General features: G+C 34.3%; 2 protein-coding genes across 3 annotated transcripts in view; both read right to left on the reverse strand.

Annotated features, from left to right (window-relative positions):
• Positions 1 to 18982, reverse strand: part of LOC124634290 — a 111391-nt gene that overhangs the window by 63037 nt on the left and 29372 nt on the right. The window lies entirely within an intron of this gene.
• LOC124634289 lies at positions 8445 to 12189 on the reverse strand. The gene is made up of 3 exons (XM_047169792.1): positions 11260 to 12189; positions 10843 to 11061; positions 8445 to 10432 (listed from the first exon to the last, which is right to left on the reverse strand). The coding sequence occupies exons 1-3, from the start codon at positions 11413 to 11415 to the stop codon at positions 8462 to 8464; spliced, it is 2346 nt and encodes a 781-aa protein (XP_047025748.1). The 5' UTR covers positions 11416 to 12189; the 3' UTR covers positions 8445 to 8461.

Raw genomic sequence — 18982 nt, forward strand, 5'->3', positions numbered from 1 at the left:
ACACAAACGTAGCTAATGGAAATTATAGCAATTGAATTTGTACTCCAAGCTTTATCAAAATAAAATGAAATCATCTGCCTAGCGTTTTCTCAACTATGTTGGGGTCGGTTTCCAGTCTGATCGGGTGCAACTGAGCACCAGTATTTTGCAAGGAGCGACTGCCCTTCTGACCTCCTCAAACCAGCTAACCGGATATTCTTACTTTAAAATTATATAAAGTTATAAAAATATAAACAAATTAGGTAAATTAACCCTTAACTATCCAGAATGCTTTTGTGACGTAACTGACCAGTAGTGTCCAACAGACACTTTATAAATGTAGGTAAGGTACGACAAAGCAAAAGAAAGTTATTTTGAATTAAAAAGACAGTATAATGTATTTCAGTAATGTTTTGTTACACTTATTCATTTACAGATATTTCAATTTTTTTTTTCTGAATTTTCAGAGCAGACATTGTGATTGCATTTATCACAACAATGTTTAGAAGCCCCTTGATAATTTCGAAGGGCAAATATAACACGCTTCTTTCTTTTCGCAGCACGTTCAGATGATTGAGTAGCCTTCCGATTTTACCCTGCCACATCTTGCATGGCACTCGACACCATAAGATTATTATAAGTAAATGTAAATAAAACACAATCTACCTTCACACTCGAATAAAACAAAATTTTACTGTGTCTGTTGGACACTTATGGGTTGATGAAGTACTATTTTCGTTTATTAACCAAAAATAATAAACTATTCATGGTACAAATATTTTCATTACACATTTAGATTCGTAACACATTGGAGATAAATTAGATAAACGGCCGATTCGTAAAAATAAATACTTTCGTTTTTATGAAAACATAAACGCAAAAATGTGTCCGCGAGACACTTGTGGGTTGTTAAGGGTTAATTTGAATCCCCAAACCCAAAATAAGTCTTTGTTTCTGTTTTCTTGTCTTGTATGTATTCCAATCAATAAACCAGTTCTGAAAAATTTGGAAAACTTTTCCAGGTTTCTATATACATATTTTCTTTGCTAATTATAAAATAACATAGAAGTAATCAACTTACATTTTCATAATTGAATTTAAATTAATATTAGTTCGGCACGCCTCCGGAATAATTTATGAAGACATTTCAGTTATTAAATACCTATTTTAATTGAAAACATGAAAGCGCGCAAAATAATTTTATATATTTAATAAACGATCGTATTCGGAGAATCAAATGAATGCAATACATTTTGTTTCTAGTTTTATTCATATCAATATACATATTACAGAAATGAAGTATTAATATGCCATACTATTGTATTTTCTACTTACTTTATTTACTCAAGTATAAACGGTTTACTTATGAGTGCCATGAAAGGCGACACTGTCGTTATTTATTTGACCTAGAACCTTTTTTATAAGTAAGAAAGCCTATCAAATTTAAAAATATCATACGTTCCAAAAGGACGATGGGCGTTTTGGTACCCTGTCCAACAGTGCTGATTCTAGTACCGTTGCGTAGGTCTTGGCAAGGCAAAAAAAAAATACTATGAGGACTAGTTCCAAATCCTTGTCCATTTCACGTGACATCGACTAACAGAATGTGTAATGTTCATAAATCGTCAACGTAGATGTAGTTCTTAAATCCAACTGCATTGAATAAAAACTGGTAAAGCAACAAAAAAACAGGAATTTGGCCTTCTTAAAATGTTTGCCTGCCGACTGTTTTAAAAAAAGACTGTGCAATCCTTTGCAGTTCACGCAGAACTAGATTATGTATTTGATGAAAGTCTTTCAGTATTTACAATCAATTAAGGTTGCAAAGTCAGGGGACGATGTTAACATAGTACATATTACCACTTAATCTTGCTCCTCAAGAGGTGCTGAGATAATGATGAATTTCTTCTTAAAAAAAGATGAATAGAAATGTTTTGAACTTTTGTCAAATCAGATGACGATTGTGTTTCCGTAGTATGACTCCATAGACTATCACAACTTTTAGATTATAATAGAGTGTATCTCAAACAATGTAAGATGTCTAATAACTGAGTTTAAAATTATTACACTGACGACATATGCCTCTTAATGAATTTGCATATATGGATGACATAATTGTTTCTATGTCGATTCAATTTTCATCGTTACTCGGATCGGACAGCTAATTGAGGCAAGCCCCATAGTTTTTATTATTCTTCATGTGAATACCTTTCTAATGATATATCATACATTACTGTTGGAGCGGGTACCAAATCCCATACAAAGTGCCCATTGTCCTTTCAATACCATTATTATTTCGAGTTTTATTTTTTTAATTTTCTGAACATTTTATACCATGTCCCAGGCCTATTAGCTATCTTAATAAACCTGTTGCACCCACAAACTCTCTTCACTTAGACCACACAAGAAAAGAAACGTTTGAAACACGCCAGTGAATCACAGTGGGAAGCAGGGAATGCGTTAATAAGTCCCGAGGCATCCCCGGATTCCGACTTACCATATACGTATATGATATACGTACCCCACGTATATATGAGATGTGTACGTATTTCAGTAAAAGCCGTTTTGAAACTGAAAAAATAACGACGTGAAGAGATTGGATGATTAAAAAGGAATGGGCGTTTCTGGGTGCGTTTTTATGTTTTGATTTACTCATTCGAATTTTGAATGAAAATAAACAATTATTTTTGAATTAGATCTGTTGAAAAGCAGATTACCGATTGGTGCTTTTTATGTCATGGTAAATGAATAATTTGTGGCTTTAAAAATATCTTCAAATTATACACGGGTAAAGGATGGATATGGTCTTTGGTAATACAGAGGTGAAAGTTACTGTGGTGTCTCGAAGTCAGATTTTATAATTGCCATACGAATCCATAATTACAGGACATTAAGGATAGAATTGCACCAAATAGAGACATATCGTATCGTTTTCTTTTAAGACTAATATCGGGATCACTAAATTGCCAGGAAAATTCATATACTCAAAATTATAGGAGTATAATACACACGTACTTCGCAGATTACACATAATCCGAAGTTATTATAATTTAGCACTTCCCACGCTTGCCTAAACTTTGTGTTATCTATCCACCTTCCACCAGGCAATTTAATGCTAACGTTACATGTTTGAATAATCCTTGTACAAATTGATGATTAAGTGTATGGATTTTTGTTACTTTTTGAAGAGGAAAAGAAAATTGACACAGGGAGAATATCTTCTTGATGGACAATCATTGGGATACTTTTTCTCCTATACACTTTCTTGTTTGTATACATGGTTGCCGTTTAACTAAAGTTGCACCAGTATGTATGTATATGCAGCTACACCTAGGTTTAAACGACTGTTGAAAGACAAGCATGCTTGAGTGATTTTTTAAAGAGATTAACCATAAGGGAAGTACCTACATAGAGTGAGTACATAATGGAGTATATGAGAAAGTACACAATGTTAGTACATAACGCAATAAAAAAAAGAAAAAGAAATAATTCTCTTATTCTAGTATCAGTTCTTTGTTCTAAACTCAAACATTACAAAGCTTAAGTTAGTTTCTTAGTTCTAATACTATTTTTAGCACACACTAACAAGATTTTTATATTTGTGAGACAGCTAATATGTCCGGATTTCCAGTATCTGGGTATATATCGCGTGGGCGAGGTCATGTAGGTACCTTTATCAATTCTTCTCAGCCTTAAGAATTGAAAGCTTGACAGCGTGAAAGGTCGAAACTATTAGCTAGTAATTATAGTTAAAAATAGTGTGTTGTGTACGGAGAAATATAACATGAGCTTTGAAAAAAATATACTTATATACTAACTAAATAAATCCAGGAGCTAAGTTGAGAAATTCTTTCAGTGTTAGATATCTGATATTGAGAAGGTAGGCCCATAAGTGGTTTAAATGGAGGAATGGAGGATAGAAGTATATAGTATAGATGTAAAAAATACAGTTCTAGTCAATAATTTTGCCTTGTTTCTAGTGCTTTGTTAACCATAAAATGAGGATTCTACAAGTTTGAATTTATTTTCAAAACAAATGTGCAAAATACATTCAGATGAAATAAAAACTCGCTTGAACCTGAGAGTAGAATATTTTTTTACATGACTGTAATTCTGAGAGCATATCCATTTTTTTTCTCCGATATTCTCCCTTTCCGTCATTTCAACGAAAACAAAAACGAAAATACTAATACGATTGGTGATTGGGCGCAGTCCTTTGGGCTGCAAATTAATCCCAGGAAGTCTCAGGCCATGATCATTGGCAGCAGATACATGCGTAGCAGGCTAGATGTTGCGTCGCTACCACCTCTAGGTTTGAATGGGGTTCAGATTGACTACGCTAATACAGCAAAAAACCTGGGTATTACATTTGATATGAACTTATCGTGGACAGCTCAAGTCAATGAAGTTAGTCGTAAAGTTTACTGCACTTTCCATGCGCTGAAATGCCTCCAATACTTTTTGCCATTGAAAACCAAAATATCTCTTGCTCAGACTCTCATCCAACCCATCATAGATTACGCTGATGCCTGTTATCTGGATGCCACAGAGGAGCTTTTAAATAAACTTGAGCGCTTGCAAAATCTTTGTATACGTTTTGTTTTTAATCTTAAAAAGTATGATCATGTTTCACACTTTCGCAAGGAACTCAAGTGGCTCCCAATCCGTCTTCGCAGGAACACTCGCATTTTGTGTCTTCTTTTTAATATCCTCTTTAATCCTAAATCTCCAACCTACCTGCGGGAACGTTTCTCCTTTCTCCGCTCACCTGATGCGTCCTGCAGGACTCATCTCAAATCCCTTCTTAAAATCCCTTCCCACTCCACTGACTTCTACTCCTATTCTTTCACCGTGCACGCTGTACGGCTGTGGAATAAGTTGCCGCCTGAGGTGAGGAGCTGCCAGACTGTTGCTGTGTTTAAACGCAAGTTGAAAGAACACTATCTTTCCTCTCTGTCATAGTTGCATATAGTATTTATTGTATGTATATTTATTTATATGTATTTAAGTAGTTTATGTTAGTGATTATATATTGGTTATATCTTCTTTCTTTTTACACTGTCTATCTGTACCTATCTCTTTTTATTCTAACTCTCCCACAACGGGCCTGCTGGAAGAAATTTCTTTAGAGATAAGCTGTGCCCTTGTACTATTGTTTCTATTATTTATTCTTCTTTGTGTTTTATGTGTACAAAACTATTAAATAAATAAATAAATAAATAAATACTCTAAAACAAAGATAACCGAAATAACGTAGGTACTTTTTATTTTAAGAGCGTGATATATGATTTCGCGTCTCAGCAACGTTATATTACTTGGTTAAATTAAAAATCCAATTATAAGATCTTACTTGTATGAAATCTGTTGCGAACATAAGCTTTCAAGAAATGTTCTTGAACACACGGGTTATTTGTCTAAAATTATAAATGTTTTTGTTTGAACATTTGTAACTATATCATACAAAACGGTTACGTAGATTTAAATGAATAAAATTGCAGTTAAGCTGTTGTTACGACAATTGTCCTATTTTCAGACCCAGACATACAGAAAATAATACAAGCTGTTGATTTGCATCCGTGCCATAGTCAAGGACGTAATTATGCTAATGATTCTCGATCCAAATTAACAAAAAAATCTGTAGGTAATTTTTATTTTTTAGTTTTTTTTTCGGAATTCCGTCAATGTCATCTAGCCGTATTTAAACTTGGCGCGTGTGTTACTGGCCTTAAAACCGTGCTGCGCCCTCACACAAACGCAAACACAAAGCATACGCAACGATTATTCATAAATTTCATTCATAAAATTGGGTTACTTCTGAAATACTACGACATTACAATGACAAAAAAAGCAGTGTATATTAGCTATTTCCCGTCTTCTGTAATTCCAATCGATTATATTTACGTATTTTATGTCCTCCTCCTGAAGTATGGCACAAATGCAAATCGACACCTTGTATATGAGCTAACTCTGAAAGATTTTTTTAGTTTTGCACGAATAGTTCCTGAGATGAACAAAAAAACTCCCAAAAATGAACAAATAAATAAGTACCTATAGGTAAAATATATTTTTATATTATTCTTTGTTTTGCTAAGAACGAGTAGGCGTCTCAACAGGATTATATTATAAAGCTTCAGTATCAATTTCAGTTTGTTCATCAAATATCTAATACTACGGTGTAAAGTACGAAGACGTAATATGATAATAGTCAACAAAACAATCTATTTTCGTTGACAAGTTCCACCGAGCGTTTTGTTGTTGAAGCTTCAGTTTCAACCTACACATTCCGTCTGTATTATTAAGTAAAATAGAAATAAACAAACCTAGTATTCTAGCTGGTGTTTACTTGTGGTATCTCGTGCACAGAACATTCAATTTTGGGCTGTCACTAGCTATTATTATAGAACAAATTATTCTACGTAATCTGTCGGACCATCATCCATCTGACCTCGATAAACCCAATAACAATTGAATGAATTTTCGTGCAGTTTTCACCAAAAGATAGTGTTCGTTAGGAGGAATGTTTGGATATAAATTATCCCACCCAAAACAAAAATGTGAAAGGTTGCCAAGTTCGATAATATAGGAATGCTTCGCCTATAAAAGAAGTGAGATCTGAATAAGTACCAAGTTCCATACAAATACCTTAGTTAAAAATAGTTACTTATTAATGATGGTTCTTGGCAAGTTTTCACACACCTTGTTATAAACCTACTAAACGCAATGAATCAAGTATTTTTATATTTTTTTGTATTTTCTATTAAAACTTGCCAAGTAACATCATTAAATCTATCTTTCAGATTTTTGAATATGCACTATGCTTCTTACAAAGAAATGAACTAGATTAACTAAATGGACTAGATTTACCAACTGACTGACATGACATGTTATCATATATTATGTTCGTGGATCAAAGTTACACATTCGTTATTTTCGAAAGTGACTCACACTTGGCCGTTTTCAGATTTTTACGTTACTTTGACTAAATACAAACCTTTGTAACGAATTTCAGATCGGTACGACCATTCGAAGATATATTGTATAAATATAGATAAATTTAGTTAGGGGTATAAAGGACAATGGGCACTTTGTATGGGATTTGGTACCCGCTCCAACAGTAACGTATGATATATCATTAGAAAGGTATTTGCGTGAAGAATAACAAAAACTAGGGGGCTTGCCTCAATTAGCTGTCCGATCCGAGTAATGATAAAAATGGAATCGACATAGAAACAAGTATGTCATCCATATATGCGAATTCATTAAGAGGCATACGTCGTCAGAGTAATAATTTTAAACTTAGTTAATAGACATCATACATTGTTTGAGATACACTCTATTATAATGTAAAGGTTGTAATAGTCTATAGAGTCATACTACGGAAACACAATCGTCATCTGATTTGACAAAAGTTCAAAACATTTCTATTCATCTTTTTTTAAGAAGAAATTCATCATTATCTCAGCACCTCTTGAGGAGCAAGATTAATAAAATATATAATTATTATATAATTTAGATTAACATCGTCTCCTGACTTTTCAACCTTAATTGATTGTAAATACTGAAAGACTTTCATCAAATACATAAGCTAGTTCTGCGTGAACTGCAAAGGTTTCCACAGTCTTTTTTTAAAGCAGTGGGCAGGCAAACTTTCTATGAAGGCCAAATTCTTGTTTTTTTTTTTGTAACTTTACCAGTTTGTATTCAATACAGTTAGATTTATGAACTACATCTACGTTGATGATTTATGAACATTACACATTCTATTAGTCGATGTCACGCGAAATGGACAAGGATTTGGGACTGGTCGTCATAGTAAACATTTTTTGCCTTGCCAAGACCTACGCAATGGTACTAGAATCAACACTGTTGAACAGGGTACCAAAACGCCCATCGTCCTTTACACCGGGTATAAAACACCCTCATTATTTTGAAACTGACTCACACTTGGCCATTTTCAGATTTTTCTCTTTACCTTGACATAAAGACCTACCTCCATGCCAAAGGAGATTGCCCGTTTTGTAAGGGAAGTTGGGTCCCAGTGAAAAATGTTTGTGCCCTGAAGATTTTTATTTTAACTAATAGGAAAAACATTGCATTTTCATAATCAGAAACCTTTTTTCATTTATTCACCCTGGTTCAAGAGATATCATTATTTTTCTGTTTTAAGAATATAGGTTATAATTAGAAATTGACATGGACTATAGATCACTATGAGCATAGAAATATGTACTGTAAATAGCAGTACCATGGAATTATGTCTCTATTTATGCATAAAGTAATGGAATTGTTATTATGTGTTTCCCGCGGTTACACCCGCGTCCCCGGGAACACCTTTCCATACCCGGATAAATTATAGCCTACCTAATCAAATCTTTCCTCTTTATAATATTAGTATAGACTCATAATTACCGTTATTGATAGTTATTATTATTTTAGTAATAGCAAGGGAAATAAAAAAAAAAACAAAACATGAATAAACTATTTATTCTTCATAAAATATTTCGTCCAAAGATTGAGCTGGAGCACTCACATTGTTGAAGCGGCCCCAGCTTAAATACCACAATACTGTCATAGTATGAGCACAACACCCTACCGTACGGTTACCCACTAGACAGTTACAATAGTAAGCAATGATACTTTCTAAAGAATTTGCCCGATCTTCATCTCTACTTATCAACAAATAAGAGTAATATGTTTTATGGCTCACATGGCGGGACTTAATTCTAGTCCTAATTAAATAATTATTTTGACCCAATATTAAGGGCAAATCCTCTTCCAAGACATCATTGCTTACTTCAACATTATAAGTACCATTACTTCTTATGTGCTCCCCATAATAGGATCTAGCCTGTTTTAATTGGTAAGATCCCAATGCAAATCTTCTTAAATCATCTAAAGTTAATCTTGGAAAATGATCTAAATGGGGAGCATTGCTGTCTATGTTTTGGAAAACCGTACGTCTCCTATTGATGTTATCCCTTCGAATAAATTCCCCCAAATAATTACTACTGTTTAATCTCGCCTGAGCAATTTGCACATACTCTGCAGCGTCAGGTCTATCTTCAATTGTTGGGTGGAATTTATTCAAAAGGGCACAAACAATTTTAAAATCATCCATAAGGTGTGTTGATGCTCTGTTAAAATATTCTTGTCGAAACAGTTTGTAGTCTCTTTTGATGCGACCATTTACAATTTCAACTACCCATCTACACATAGTCACACACCTAGACTTGTTTGCTTGGTCAGTGGTCAATTGAAATTCACCTTCCAATAATGACTCAGGCATGTATGTTTTATAATTATAGCTTTGGAGTTCAGGGATCACGTCTCTAAATCCCCTATCCAATATAAAGACATCCCCCTGTCTAAAAAATGAGCGCATTGGACCACTTTCATTACGAAATAGATCACTCATGATTGTCGAGTCATTTTTTGTTGCTTCATATGGTCCAATGCACTCTAAAATATATCCATCACAACATGTGATTAAAAAGGGTTTAACCAAATTATTATATTTGTGTAGACTATATGTCTGTTTCTGATATTTGTAGTTACTACTACTCTGTACATAAACATATGTACCATCACATATGACAATAGCAGGTTTAGAATCTGGAGCCATGCTACTGTCTCCGAATAGACCTTCAGGAATAATCCTGTTACGTGAGGCCACATTTTGTATATTAGTGTGATTAACTCCCAAATGCATTGGTACAAAATGTTCTTTTAAACATTCCCTAACAATGTTCATTTTTTTTTCTAATGTAGATCGTGGCAATTGAAAAAGAGTTGCCAGTCTTTGGTTGCTGTCCCCTGTCCTAAGTTTAACAAGAAATGTGCTTAATGCAAGGCTAGGATTTCTAACCTTATTATGTAAAGTAGGAAGGCTATTTAATATTTCATTAAACTGCATCTCTGTAAGTCCCAGCCAATAATGGCGTAAATGTGCATCCATTGCTGCAATATTATTAAAATCTAAACTTCTTTGAGAAGCTCTTTCCAGTATGGAAAATATATCATCAACTTGAAAGCTAGTAAAGTCATTTAGGTTGGTAGTCAGTTCATCCCACTGATTGCTATATAAATGGTGATGACAGATTCTAGCATTTAAAGGTATATATATATTGTACTGCAATAACAACAGTTCCTTTATAGTCATAGGTACTAAAAGACGTTCATCATTATCACAGCCTACAAACATACAGTGACGAGAAGCTGCAGCAACTCGTTTATACTTTTGTGAGTTAATCTTAGATTGAACTCGTAATGCTTGTTGTGGTTGAGATGTTGGAGCTGGCATTGGAGGTGGTTCAGGTATCTCGGGGTCTTCTAATGAAGATAGAGCTGCATCCATGACCCTTGCAGGTCTGTTTGAATCTTGAACCTCCAAACGTCTCGTCTCCCGAGTTGCTGCTAACCAGCAAGGAATGCACACTTTTTGTAAATGTGGAACCTAAAATGAAATAGTTGGTATTAGTGAATATCAGAATAGGTACCAAACCCTATATTGTTATTGTGCAAGCATATGAATAAAAATAGCATCAATTAGAAATAAACTATGCAGCATTTTTTCTGAAACATTATTTAGAAAATGTTAAACACAATTGCAGGGTATGAGATCTCAGGTTCAGTTCCAGGATTGGGTTTCTGGGTATTTCCATTAAGATTTCATGAGTAGTAACCAGAAGAGCCTGGAATACTGGGTTTGTGCCTGGTTGATTGCATGGTCTCACCGTTATTACTTAGAACATAACTGACAAAATGTATTGTGTACTGTTAGGTACACCTCTGCCTAATCGTCGTCACGCTTGTGATTGGGGATTATAGGCGTGATGATACAGAATGTTATTAAATAATACTCACCAGATGTGCTAAAGTCCATCTTAAAATCATGCTACGTTGTGGACAGTCTAACTCAACTCTGTGGGTTCTCCGACTTGCAACAGAGATACCACATCCATAACAAACATTTAAGTGACCATATGCAGGTGATATATCCTCGTGGGATCCAGTTATATTTGACAATATCCTTTCTTGCAACAGCAAATAACATTCAATACATAGGATATCATCTGACGTTACCTGGAAAAGATTATATTCTATACTATTCTATATTTATAACTGCTTAAACTTGTAAATACATAAACTCTCATAAAGAACTAAGTTTACAGTGCTAAGTTTACTCTAATCAAATGTTATTTTGAGTTTGCATAATGCATTTAACCACTATATTTATATTGTCCACAATAATTATTATTGTTTATGCACACGATAACTTACAGGTGTAGGCGTTGTCCAAGTTCGTAGAAGAACTGTCATTTGCTCGTTCAACTCCTCAACTGTATACCGGCGTAAATTAGACGCTAGTAAAAGGGAACAGTTAATACAGCGTCGGTAAGACAGGCGGTGTGCCCGACTTCTGGCTGGGGTAGACATAGTTCTGACAAAAACAGTTCGGGAGTTCAATATCACACAAGGATTTCACTAAGAGTCAAATTGTTCTCCAAGAATAGCACTTTATCTCACAAAGAACAGCACAAACAAGAGTCAAGCACTTAGAGTCAATATCTCACAAAGAGGAGTCAATTATCTCACAAAACATAAAGTAAGTACGCGAGGAACTTATTAGCTCAACTCGGTGGTAGCAGAAAGGCACGTATCGTAAATAATAACTAAGTAAATACGGAATTCAAAACTCAACGTATTATACAAAGCAATCACGAACACACAACGAACGAACGTCAAAGTGATGTGACATGCGCAAGTAAATGTTGCCAGAGCAATTATATTTAATCATTAATAAATCGATTTAAGTTTTTAAATTACGTAAGGCTTTTATTTTAATTTAAAATCGCTCTTATCTTATCTATCTTATCTTATCTGTTCAACAATATAGACTTATCATGAATATAGTTAGAATAATAATTAAAAATAATTGTATTTTTTTATTTTTAATAACTGTTTTGTTTTGATATCGATTACTCTATTGATTAAAATACGTAATTTTCAATAGTTATTTGATATCTGGCAACTTTTTTTTGTTTACCAATCAAACGGATGTCGACGTAATGTTTAACTATTAATTAATTTTAACTTTATTCCCAGGGTGAAAGAAATTGTATAAAAAATAATTTGGAAACAAAAAAATAAACAATATTTTTAGGTTATTATTCCATTCAGGCACACGATACCACAAAAGGGACCTGCCCCGTGGCAATCTCCTTTCAAGTCAATTCGACCATTGGAAGTGGTCTAGGTTTTTGATGAGTGAGTCAGTCAGTCAATCAGTGAGTGTATAGTAAAAATAGCGATTTTCTGACGTCAATATCTCAAGACCTACAAAAGATATATTAATGAAATTTTGTATTTTGGATAAATGAGGGGGTCTCAACAGATACTAGAAATTTGATATGCGTAAATAAAATAGATTTTGAGTTATAGGGGGGTAGAATTTGGCCCGAAATGGTTCGTGTAATATAACCCACGGCCGGTGTGTCGCTTTTTTTTGCTCGAACTTGGCGGACACACTGCCATGTGTCTAGATACTACACTTTACCGGTTCAAAAAATAAGTGAGGTCGCTTATGTCCGGATGAGAACAAGCGTCTCAATATGCAATTTTATAACCGGGTTACCAGATTTATATCAATTATTTATGCAGACGAACGGACAAAAATAGCAATGGTTAGGACTTACTAAAGACATAAACATAACGATAACAAGAAGACTACAACTATTTACATCAACACTAGATTACAAGCAAAATGTATTTCCTAACCAGAACAGCATTTGAACATAATTCAAAATATACTTGGGGAATATTCTCTAACATTTATATATAAAATGTTATGTAGCATATCAGAGAAACTGATTTCCTTTCGAAGTAAACTCGGAGCGATTTTCAGGAGAAGTGTTGGCAGTGCTCGCGTTATAACACAGCATATGGACTGAAAATCTACCAATAATCTTCGAATAGCTGTACAATGTTTTAGTTTGAAAACCGGTTTTATTTTTATGAAGGTTTTTCGTTGAGCGCTTTCGAGGTCCCATTTTCTAAATATATGGACTGACTACAGGAATAGTGGGATTATAGAATTGTTTTAAAAACACTTTCAGAAACAGATTTGATTGTTTTGGTGGGATACTTATAGTAACGTAGTATCCATCTGAAAGATAGGTAAAATTTGTCAATTTCACAAATCTCACTTTTTGGACAAAGGACAGAAATTGCATTGGCAACGAAACTTAGCCAGCCAAAATGAAAATGTGAGTTTAGTGTTGACCCGATCATTATTGAATACAGAGATAGACGAAGAAGTAGGCTTCATCAAACCCTTGGATCCGACTCCCTGGAGATGGTTTCCTTAGAGACAGTAAAACAGAAAGAGAGAAATTCTAAAAAAAGACGTACCTACGATTAAGATACCCTCGAGACATGAGCGTAATCACGGAAAACCTCTAGTTATAATTCAAGATACAGACGCCCTATTTCCTTCGAAATAAACATTAGAACATACGGTATTAATCTAGAATCACTTGGCAACGGATTGGGAACACGTACAATCACATGTAAGATGTGTGTAAGCCTTAACATAATCTGTTACTGTAATACTCTACTCGAAGGTGTCTGAACTCTTTATACATTTAGAGTACTTTATCTAGCTAGCTGTAGTTATTTGGAACAAGATAAACATGTTGTGTACTAATGGAAAGTAGAAACTCAAATCATAAATAGGAAAAATACTTGAATAATCTACACCTACTAATCTATACTAATATTATAAAGAGGAAAACTTTGTTTGTTTGGTTGTAATGGATAAACTGAAAAATTACTGGACCGATTTTAAATATTCTTTCACCATTAGAAAGCTATACCTATTATCTGCGAGTAACATAGGCTATATTTTATCCCGGTGCGGGCAATAGCTCCCACGGGACGCGGGTGAAACCGCGGGAAAACGGCTAGTAATTATAATAAAGGCGGAGCCTTCTCGTCGATGTATTTTCAGCCGAAAGACGTCGCGTTCTGGGCAAAGACCTACCACACACACGCTATTTTGCTTGATCTTCAGCAACCCGCATTAACTAGTTCGCAGCAACCTTGGCCAGATCGTCCGACCGCATTGCAACGTTGAATTTCAGTAGTAAAAAAATGTAAGACAGCAATTTAATTCAAAAACACAATTGTTATTTAAATTAATATTAAATCATATTGTCAAAATAAATAAGAGGTAAAAGCAGTAACCGGTCAAATAAATGACAAAAATACAATAAGTAAAGCCATCAATATTGGCTGAGATATTATTGATGACGTAAAGCTCTCTGGTAATAAGGATCGGTGATAAATTATCTCGCGTACTACTATGAGAGTAAATATATTTACATTTACAAAAGACTTTTGGCAGTTACACAGTAATTAATGATATTGATTGGGAAGGTACTTTAGTTAAGTAAACGTGGGCCATATAATATTAATAAATGTTTGAATGCTGATACATTATTAATGTAATTTGGTCAAGAAGATAAAACGTGACCTTAGAGACGAATGAGTGTTGTCAAAATTAGGTTCAGAAATAGCAAAAAAGGTAAAAAAAATAAAATTATAGCTTAAAATCAGAACAGAAAATGGGATAGTTCAATACATTTTCACATCAAAATTAAAATAAAAAATATGCCAGAGAACAACTACAAACTAATAAACTTGAACGATTTAATAAAATTTGTGTCCAATCGCCAAATTCGTACAAATGAAGGCAATACGTTGGTCCGCCAATAAGTTTCTACGATGTAATCGAATCGTGTTCTGGGAGCAAGCTAACAGATATTCTATGATAAATACCAAAAAACTACCATATATGTCATCTAAGACCGATCAATGTGTAAAAAAAATATTATCTTGACATGTATACGATGTCACTTTTCGCATTCTTTTGTTATTTCTTTTTGAGTTATTGTCAGACATCAAGATTCTTAAAAAACTTCTTTGACGTATATTTTTTTCCAGATTCGTCATTTTTATTTCTTTTTCAAATTTCGTGAGAAAGACAGACTGCTACTTGGAGCCAAGCTCACTCAAAACAAAAACATTTGTTTTTCTCAAAACAACTGTTAACTTTGATAATTGAACGTGAAAATTTACAGAAAACAGTGGTTTGTATAAAAATGGACGAAGTTTGGTCTTAAATGCAATAATGAGAACATCCACAATTAGAGCTGAATATCCAAGGAATTCTGCAAACTCATAAACCCTTGCAGTCGAACCAACGACTTTATTTGCCCAACATCTTTATGTTCTCAAAATCTAACAACATTTCACGAGGGAGCTCAAATGTCGGCAATAAAGTCACTAATGTATGTGAAGCACTGAAAATGGCGACGGGGAGGCGATAGCAAGCGCCATCTATCATATTTGGCATGAATTACCGGAACTACGGAGGCAGTTGAGTGCTAAGTATAGACTGAAGAATTTTATGGCAAGCTTTAAGTGCTAAACAATGTTTATCAGATGCTTGTTAGGGATGATGATGTAAATATTGTAAAATATTTTTGAGTTTAGAAGGCTAAGTTGAAGGAATAATGTAGTGAAGCTTAAGATTCTTGTTATTGGATGAACATCGCGTGATAGACAAAGTAATTGATGATCAAGAAACAAAAATTGACAAGAGTAACAACAGTATTGGAAACTCGTAAGATGGCAAAAAGATACATTATGCAAATGCCAACTAAATTTAACCTAATAAACGAAACAAATCTTGAATCCCATAAAATCCATGCAAAGTTCCAAAAGATAATACCATAGTGATGTCAGTGGCAATAAATTTTTATTAACCATAACAAAAGGTAATATTTCTGAATGTAGAGCGAGTGAAATCATTTATAACAATTTCAGACATAGCGACCTCTTCTAGGTAATAACGAGTGTTATGGAGCTCGAAATATATTTCAAATGGTAGAATGTGAATTTCGATAATACTGACTTTAAATTCTTGTGTTGGTACCATGAATTATTTGGCTAGTTCAAAATTTAATTTATGTTTGTTCCTTTGAACACGCTTGGATGTTAAGCTATCGATAAACGATTTACTTGTTATTCTTCTTCTATTTATTCAACCTCACCATTCTATTCTTTAGTCATCATTATTTGTTTATTTTACCTACTACTAACGTCATGCTTGACAGGGGTCAAAACACTTATCTTCCTTCTTTTGAATTTGCATCGTAACTACCAATCACATTGATCAACACTAAAAATCCAGAATAAATTTTGGGTTATGCAATGTAAATCTCAATTCCACCAAATCAGAAAATGGAAATTTACAGCGTTGCTTTCAATATCCGTGAATCAAGGTCTTTGATATTAAGATATATGGCAATGGCTGGTTGACTCATCGTAGATCAATCTATGAGAGGTAGAATGGAAGCAAGTTCTGTGCCAAAATTTCTGGGAAATGTTTTAAACTTGGGTAATTTGGGAGTGGGAGAATTGGGTCAGGCATTGAACACAAATATGGTTATGTCAAACATGATGAATTTGATTTTGGTTTGGTTGTTGCATGTGTATTAATGGTTGCAAGTCATCTACTGATTTAATAAGCTCTGAAGGCTAAGCTGGTTTATTGATTGATTGAGCACAACGCTTGCTTGAGATATAAAAATAGTATTCACACAATACGGAAAATATCAGTGTATTTTTTTTACTTTTGATAAGACTTTTTCGAGATAGAATTTGAAGGGCTCCAAAAATATATTTCTTCCAAGCTTCAAACCAAATTATGTTTCTACCTAAAAATATCGTTTGTTATTTTAACGTCGCAGAATATTACGTTATTCACTTCAATCACAATAATCTTGTTTACATTTAGTCATTACCTCCTGAATTTACACAGGTTCCAGGGTTCTTCAGCCATCCATGGCTCTTATTACCTGAGTCATACGACTCAAAATTGAATGTCAATTTCTATTTTCGTGATCCCAGAAATCAGATATCGTTGAGTGTTTGCTAACAAGATTTTTTCATGTTATCTCGTCGTGAATACTATTATATGTATGTGTTATAATGTCGTAAATAGGATACTTCGGCGTCTCAAAGGGATGTTAGGAGTTTATTATTTCCGGCATTCGCCCTTTGAGCTGGTCCGGCCGATGTTTGATTTAGTATAGCTGTTGATATGAGTTTGGTCCTTTCAAAGTAAGAACAAAGTTCACTGTTTTAAAATGTTTTTTTGTGTATGTTTGGAGTTCTTTCACTTAAAGATTTTTTTTTTAATCTTACATTTCTAAGCTTTGCTTTTCTTACATTTGTAAGCTTACCTTATATACAAAAATAACATAAATCTGGTCAAACACAGTCGTTTTCCCAAAACGTCTCAGTATACATTTCATTACACAAACATTTTACAACACAAATAAAGTAAGTTGACACGAAGAATTTTTTGTCAAACGAAAATATTATTCAAGACTCTCAGGGGATCTTGAAGGAGATCTCCAAGAAATTAAAGAATAGAATTGCAAATGGAGTTGTTTTACGTAAAATTGGCCTTCAACCCTCAGAGAAGGGGTGAGCACTCTTGGAATTTAATATTGTCATACAAAATGCAAGATACGAGTCTTGACAAGAATGCCGACGGATCGAAGGACCAAAACTAAATAAGTGGCCATCTTACAACTCTTTACAAGTCTTTGAAGTTCTCAAGATTTTAACCAAGTCTATTTCGTTCTTTTATTCGTAAAAAGGTCCTATCCACTTATGGTAAGTTATCCAATTTCAATATGTGCAAGTATTTTAAAAGTTTGACAAGTGTTTTCCTGTAGAGGACGAAGTACGTGAAACTTGTGTAGAAAACAAAGTCAAATAGATCGGCTTCCCTCTAGAGGTTTATGTGGGATCGCTATATACTTAAAGGCACGTGGATCGGGGTGTATTGGAAAGTTGTGTTGTACATATTTCATGTTATGTTTACTTACATTGGTGAAAATTATAGTCTTAGATAATTTTGTAATCATAACTGCTACCTTTGGTTAACACTAACGTCAGCACTAACAGCCTCTTTTTTCGTCCCACTGCGCGGCACAGGCCTCCTCTAACACGGAGAAGGATTGGTCTAAGGTCAAGTTTAGAAAAAATATTAAAGACATCAATAAGACCTTATATTCCTTTCGCAAAACATCACAATGAACTGCATATATTCCTACCCAAAGCACTTCATTATTTACTATCTATCTATAGCTACAAAAATGTTAAATAAACAGTCCCCTATTTCCACCCCTTACAATTGCATTTCACACTTATATATAGCGAATCTAAACGCAGTGGCGTGTAAGAGCCTTATCACACTACAACGACGTTTACACGGCACAGCCGGACGCGATCGGCCGAGATCGTCACTACTCGCACGAATGCCTTTCACGAACTTTCTAGTACTCGAGTGTTCGGAAACAGATCCGTTTGGAGCGGTTTCAGACTGGCTGATACGCGTGTTTTATTTTCAGTTTTGTATTTTTTAATGGCTACTGATAAAGTCTCTGTGTATAAATAAATATCTATGTATAAGTGACTATGTATTTTTGGTCATAGGTCTCAGTCATATCTGGCAGAAATTATAAGTAGCCTTTATCTAGCAGACAGCATTTACTATCAGAAAGAGGGCCTTAAAGTCGGCACCTGAAGTTCTGTTGTCTGTATTTTCCATCTTTCATCTCTGGCATCCAATTCAGCCGAATTAAAAACCTCCTGTTTTGGAAGTCAGTCAATAAACCATGTCAGTGTTATGAAGATAGATCGCGAAATACCACATAATATGCCAAAACGCACACGCGTCGAAGAACACGTTAGTCTGAAGCTACTCTTAAAGCTAGAGCAATACATAAGAAGCTTGGAGTCTTTCGACACCGTTAAGTGCAATCACATCCGAGCATTTGACCTGTCCAGGTGCACTGTATATTCGTAAGATTCGTGCGAGTTCGTGAGACTCGAGTGAGTTTGTACGCATCCGAGCGTTTACGTC

This window comes from Helicoverpa zea, chromosome 11 (genome assembly GCF_022581195.2).
Source record: "Helicoverpa zea isolate HzStark_Cry1AcR chromosome 11, ilHelZeax1.1, whole genome shotgun sequence".
Classification (NCBI taxonomy): domain Eukaryota; kingdom Metazoa; phylum Arthropoda; class Insecta; order Lepidoptera; family Noctuidae; genus Helicoverpa; species Helicoverpa zea.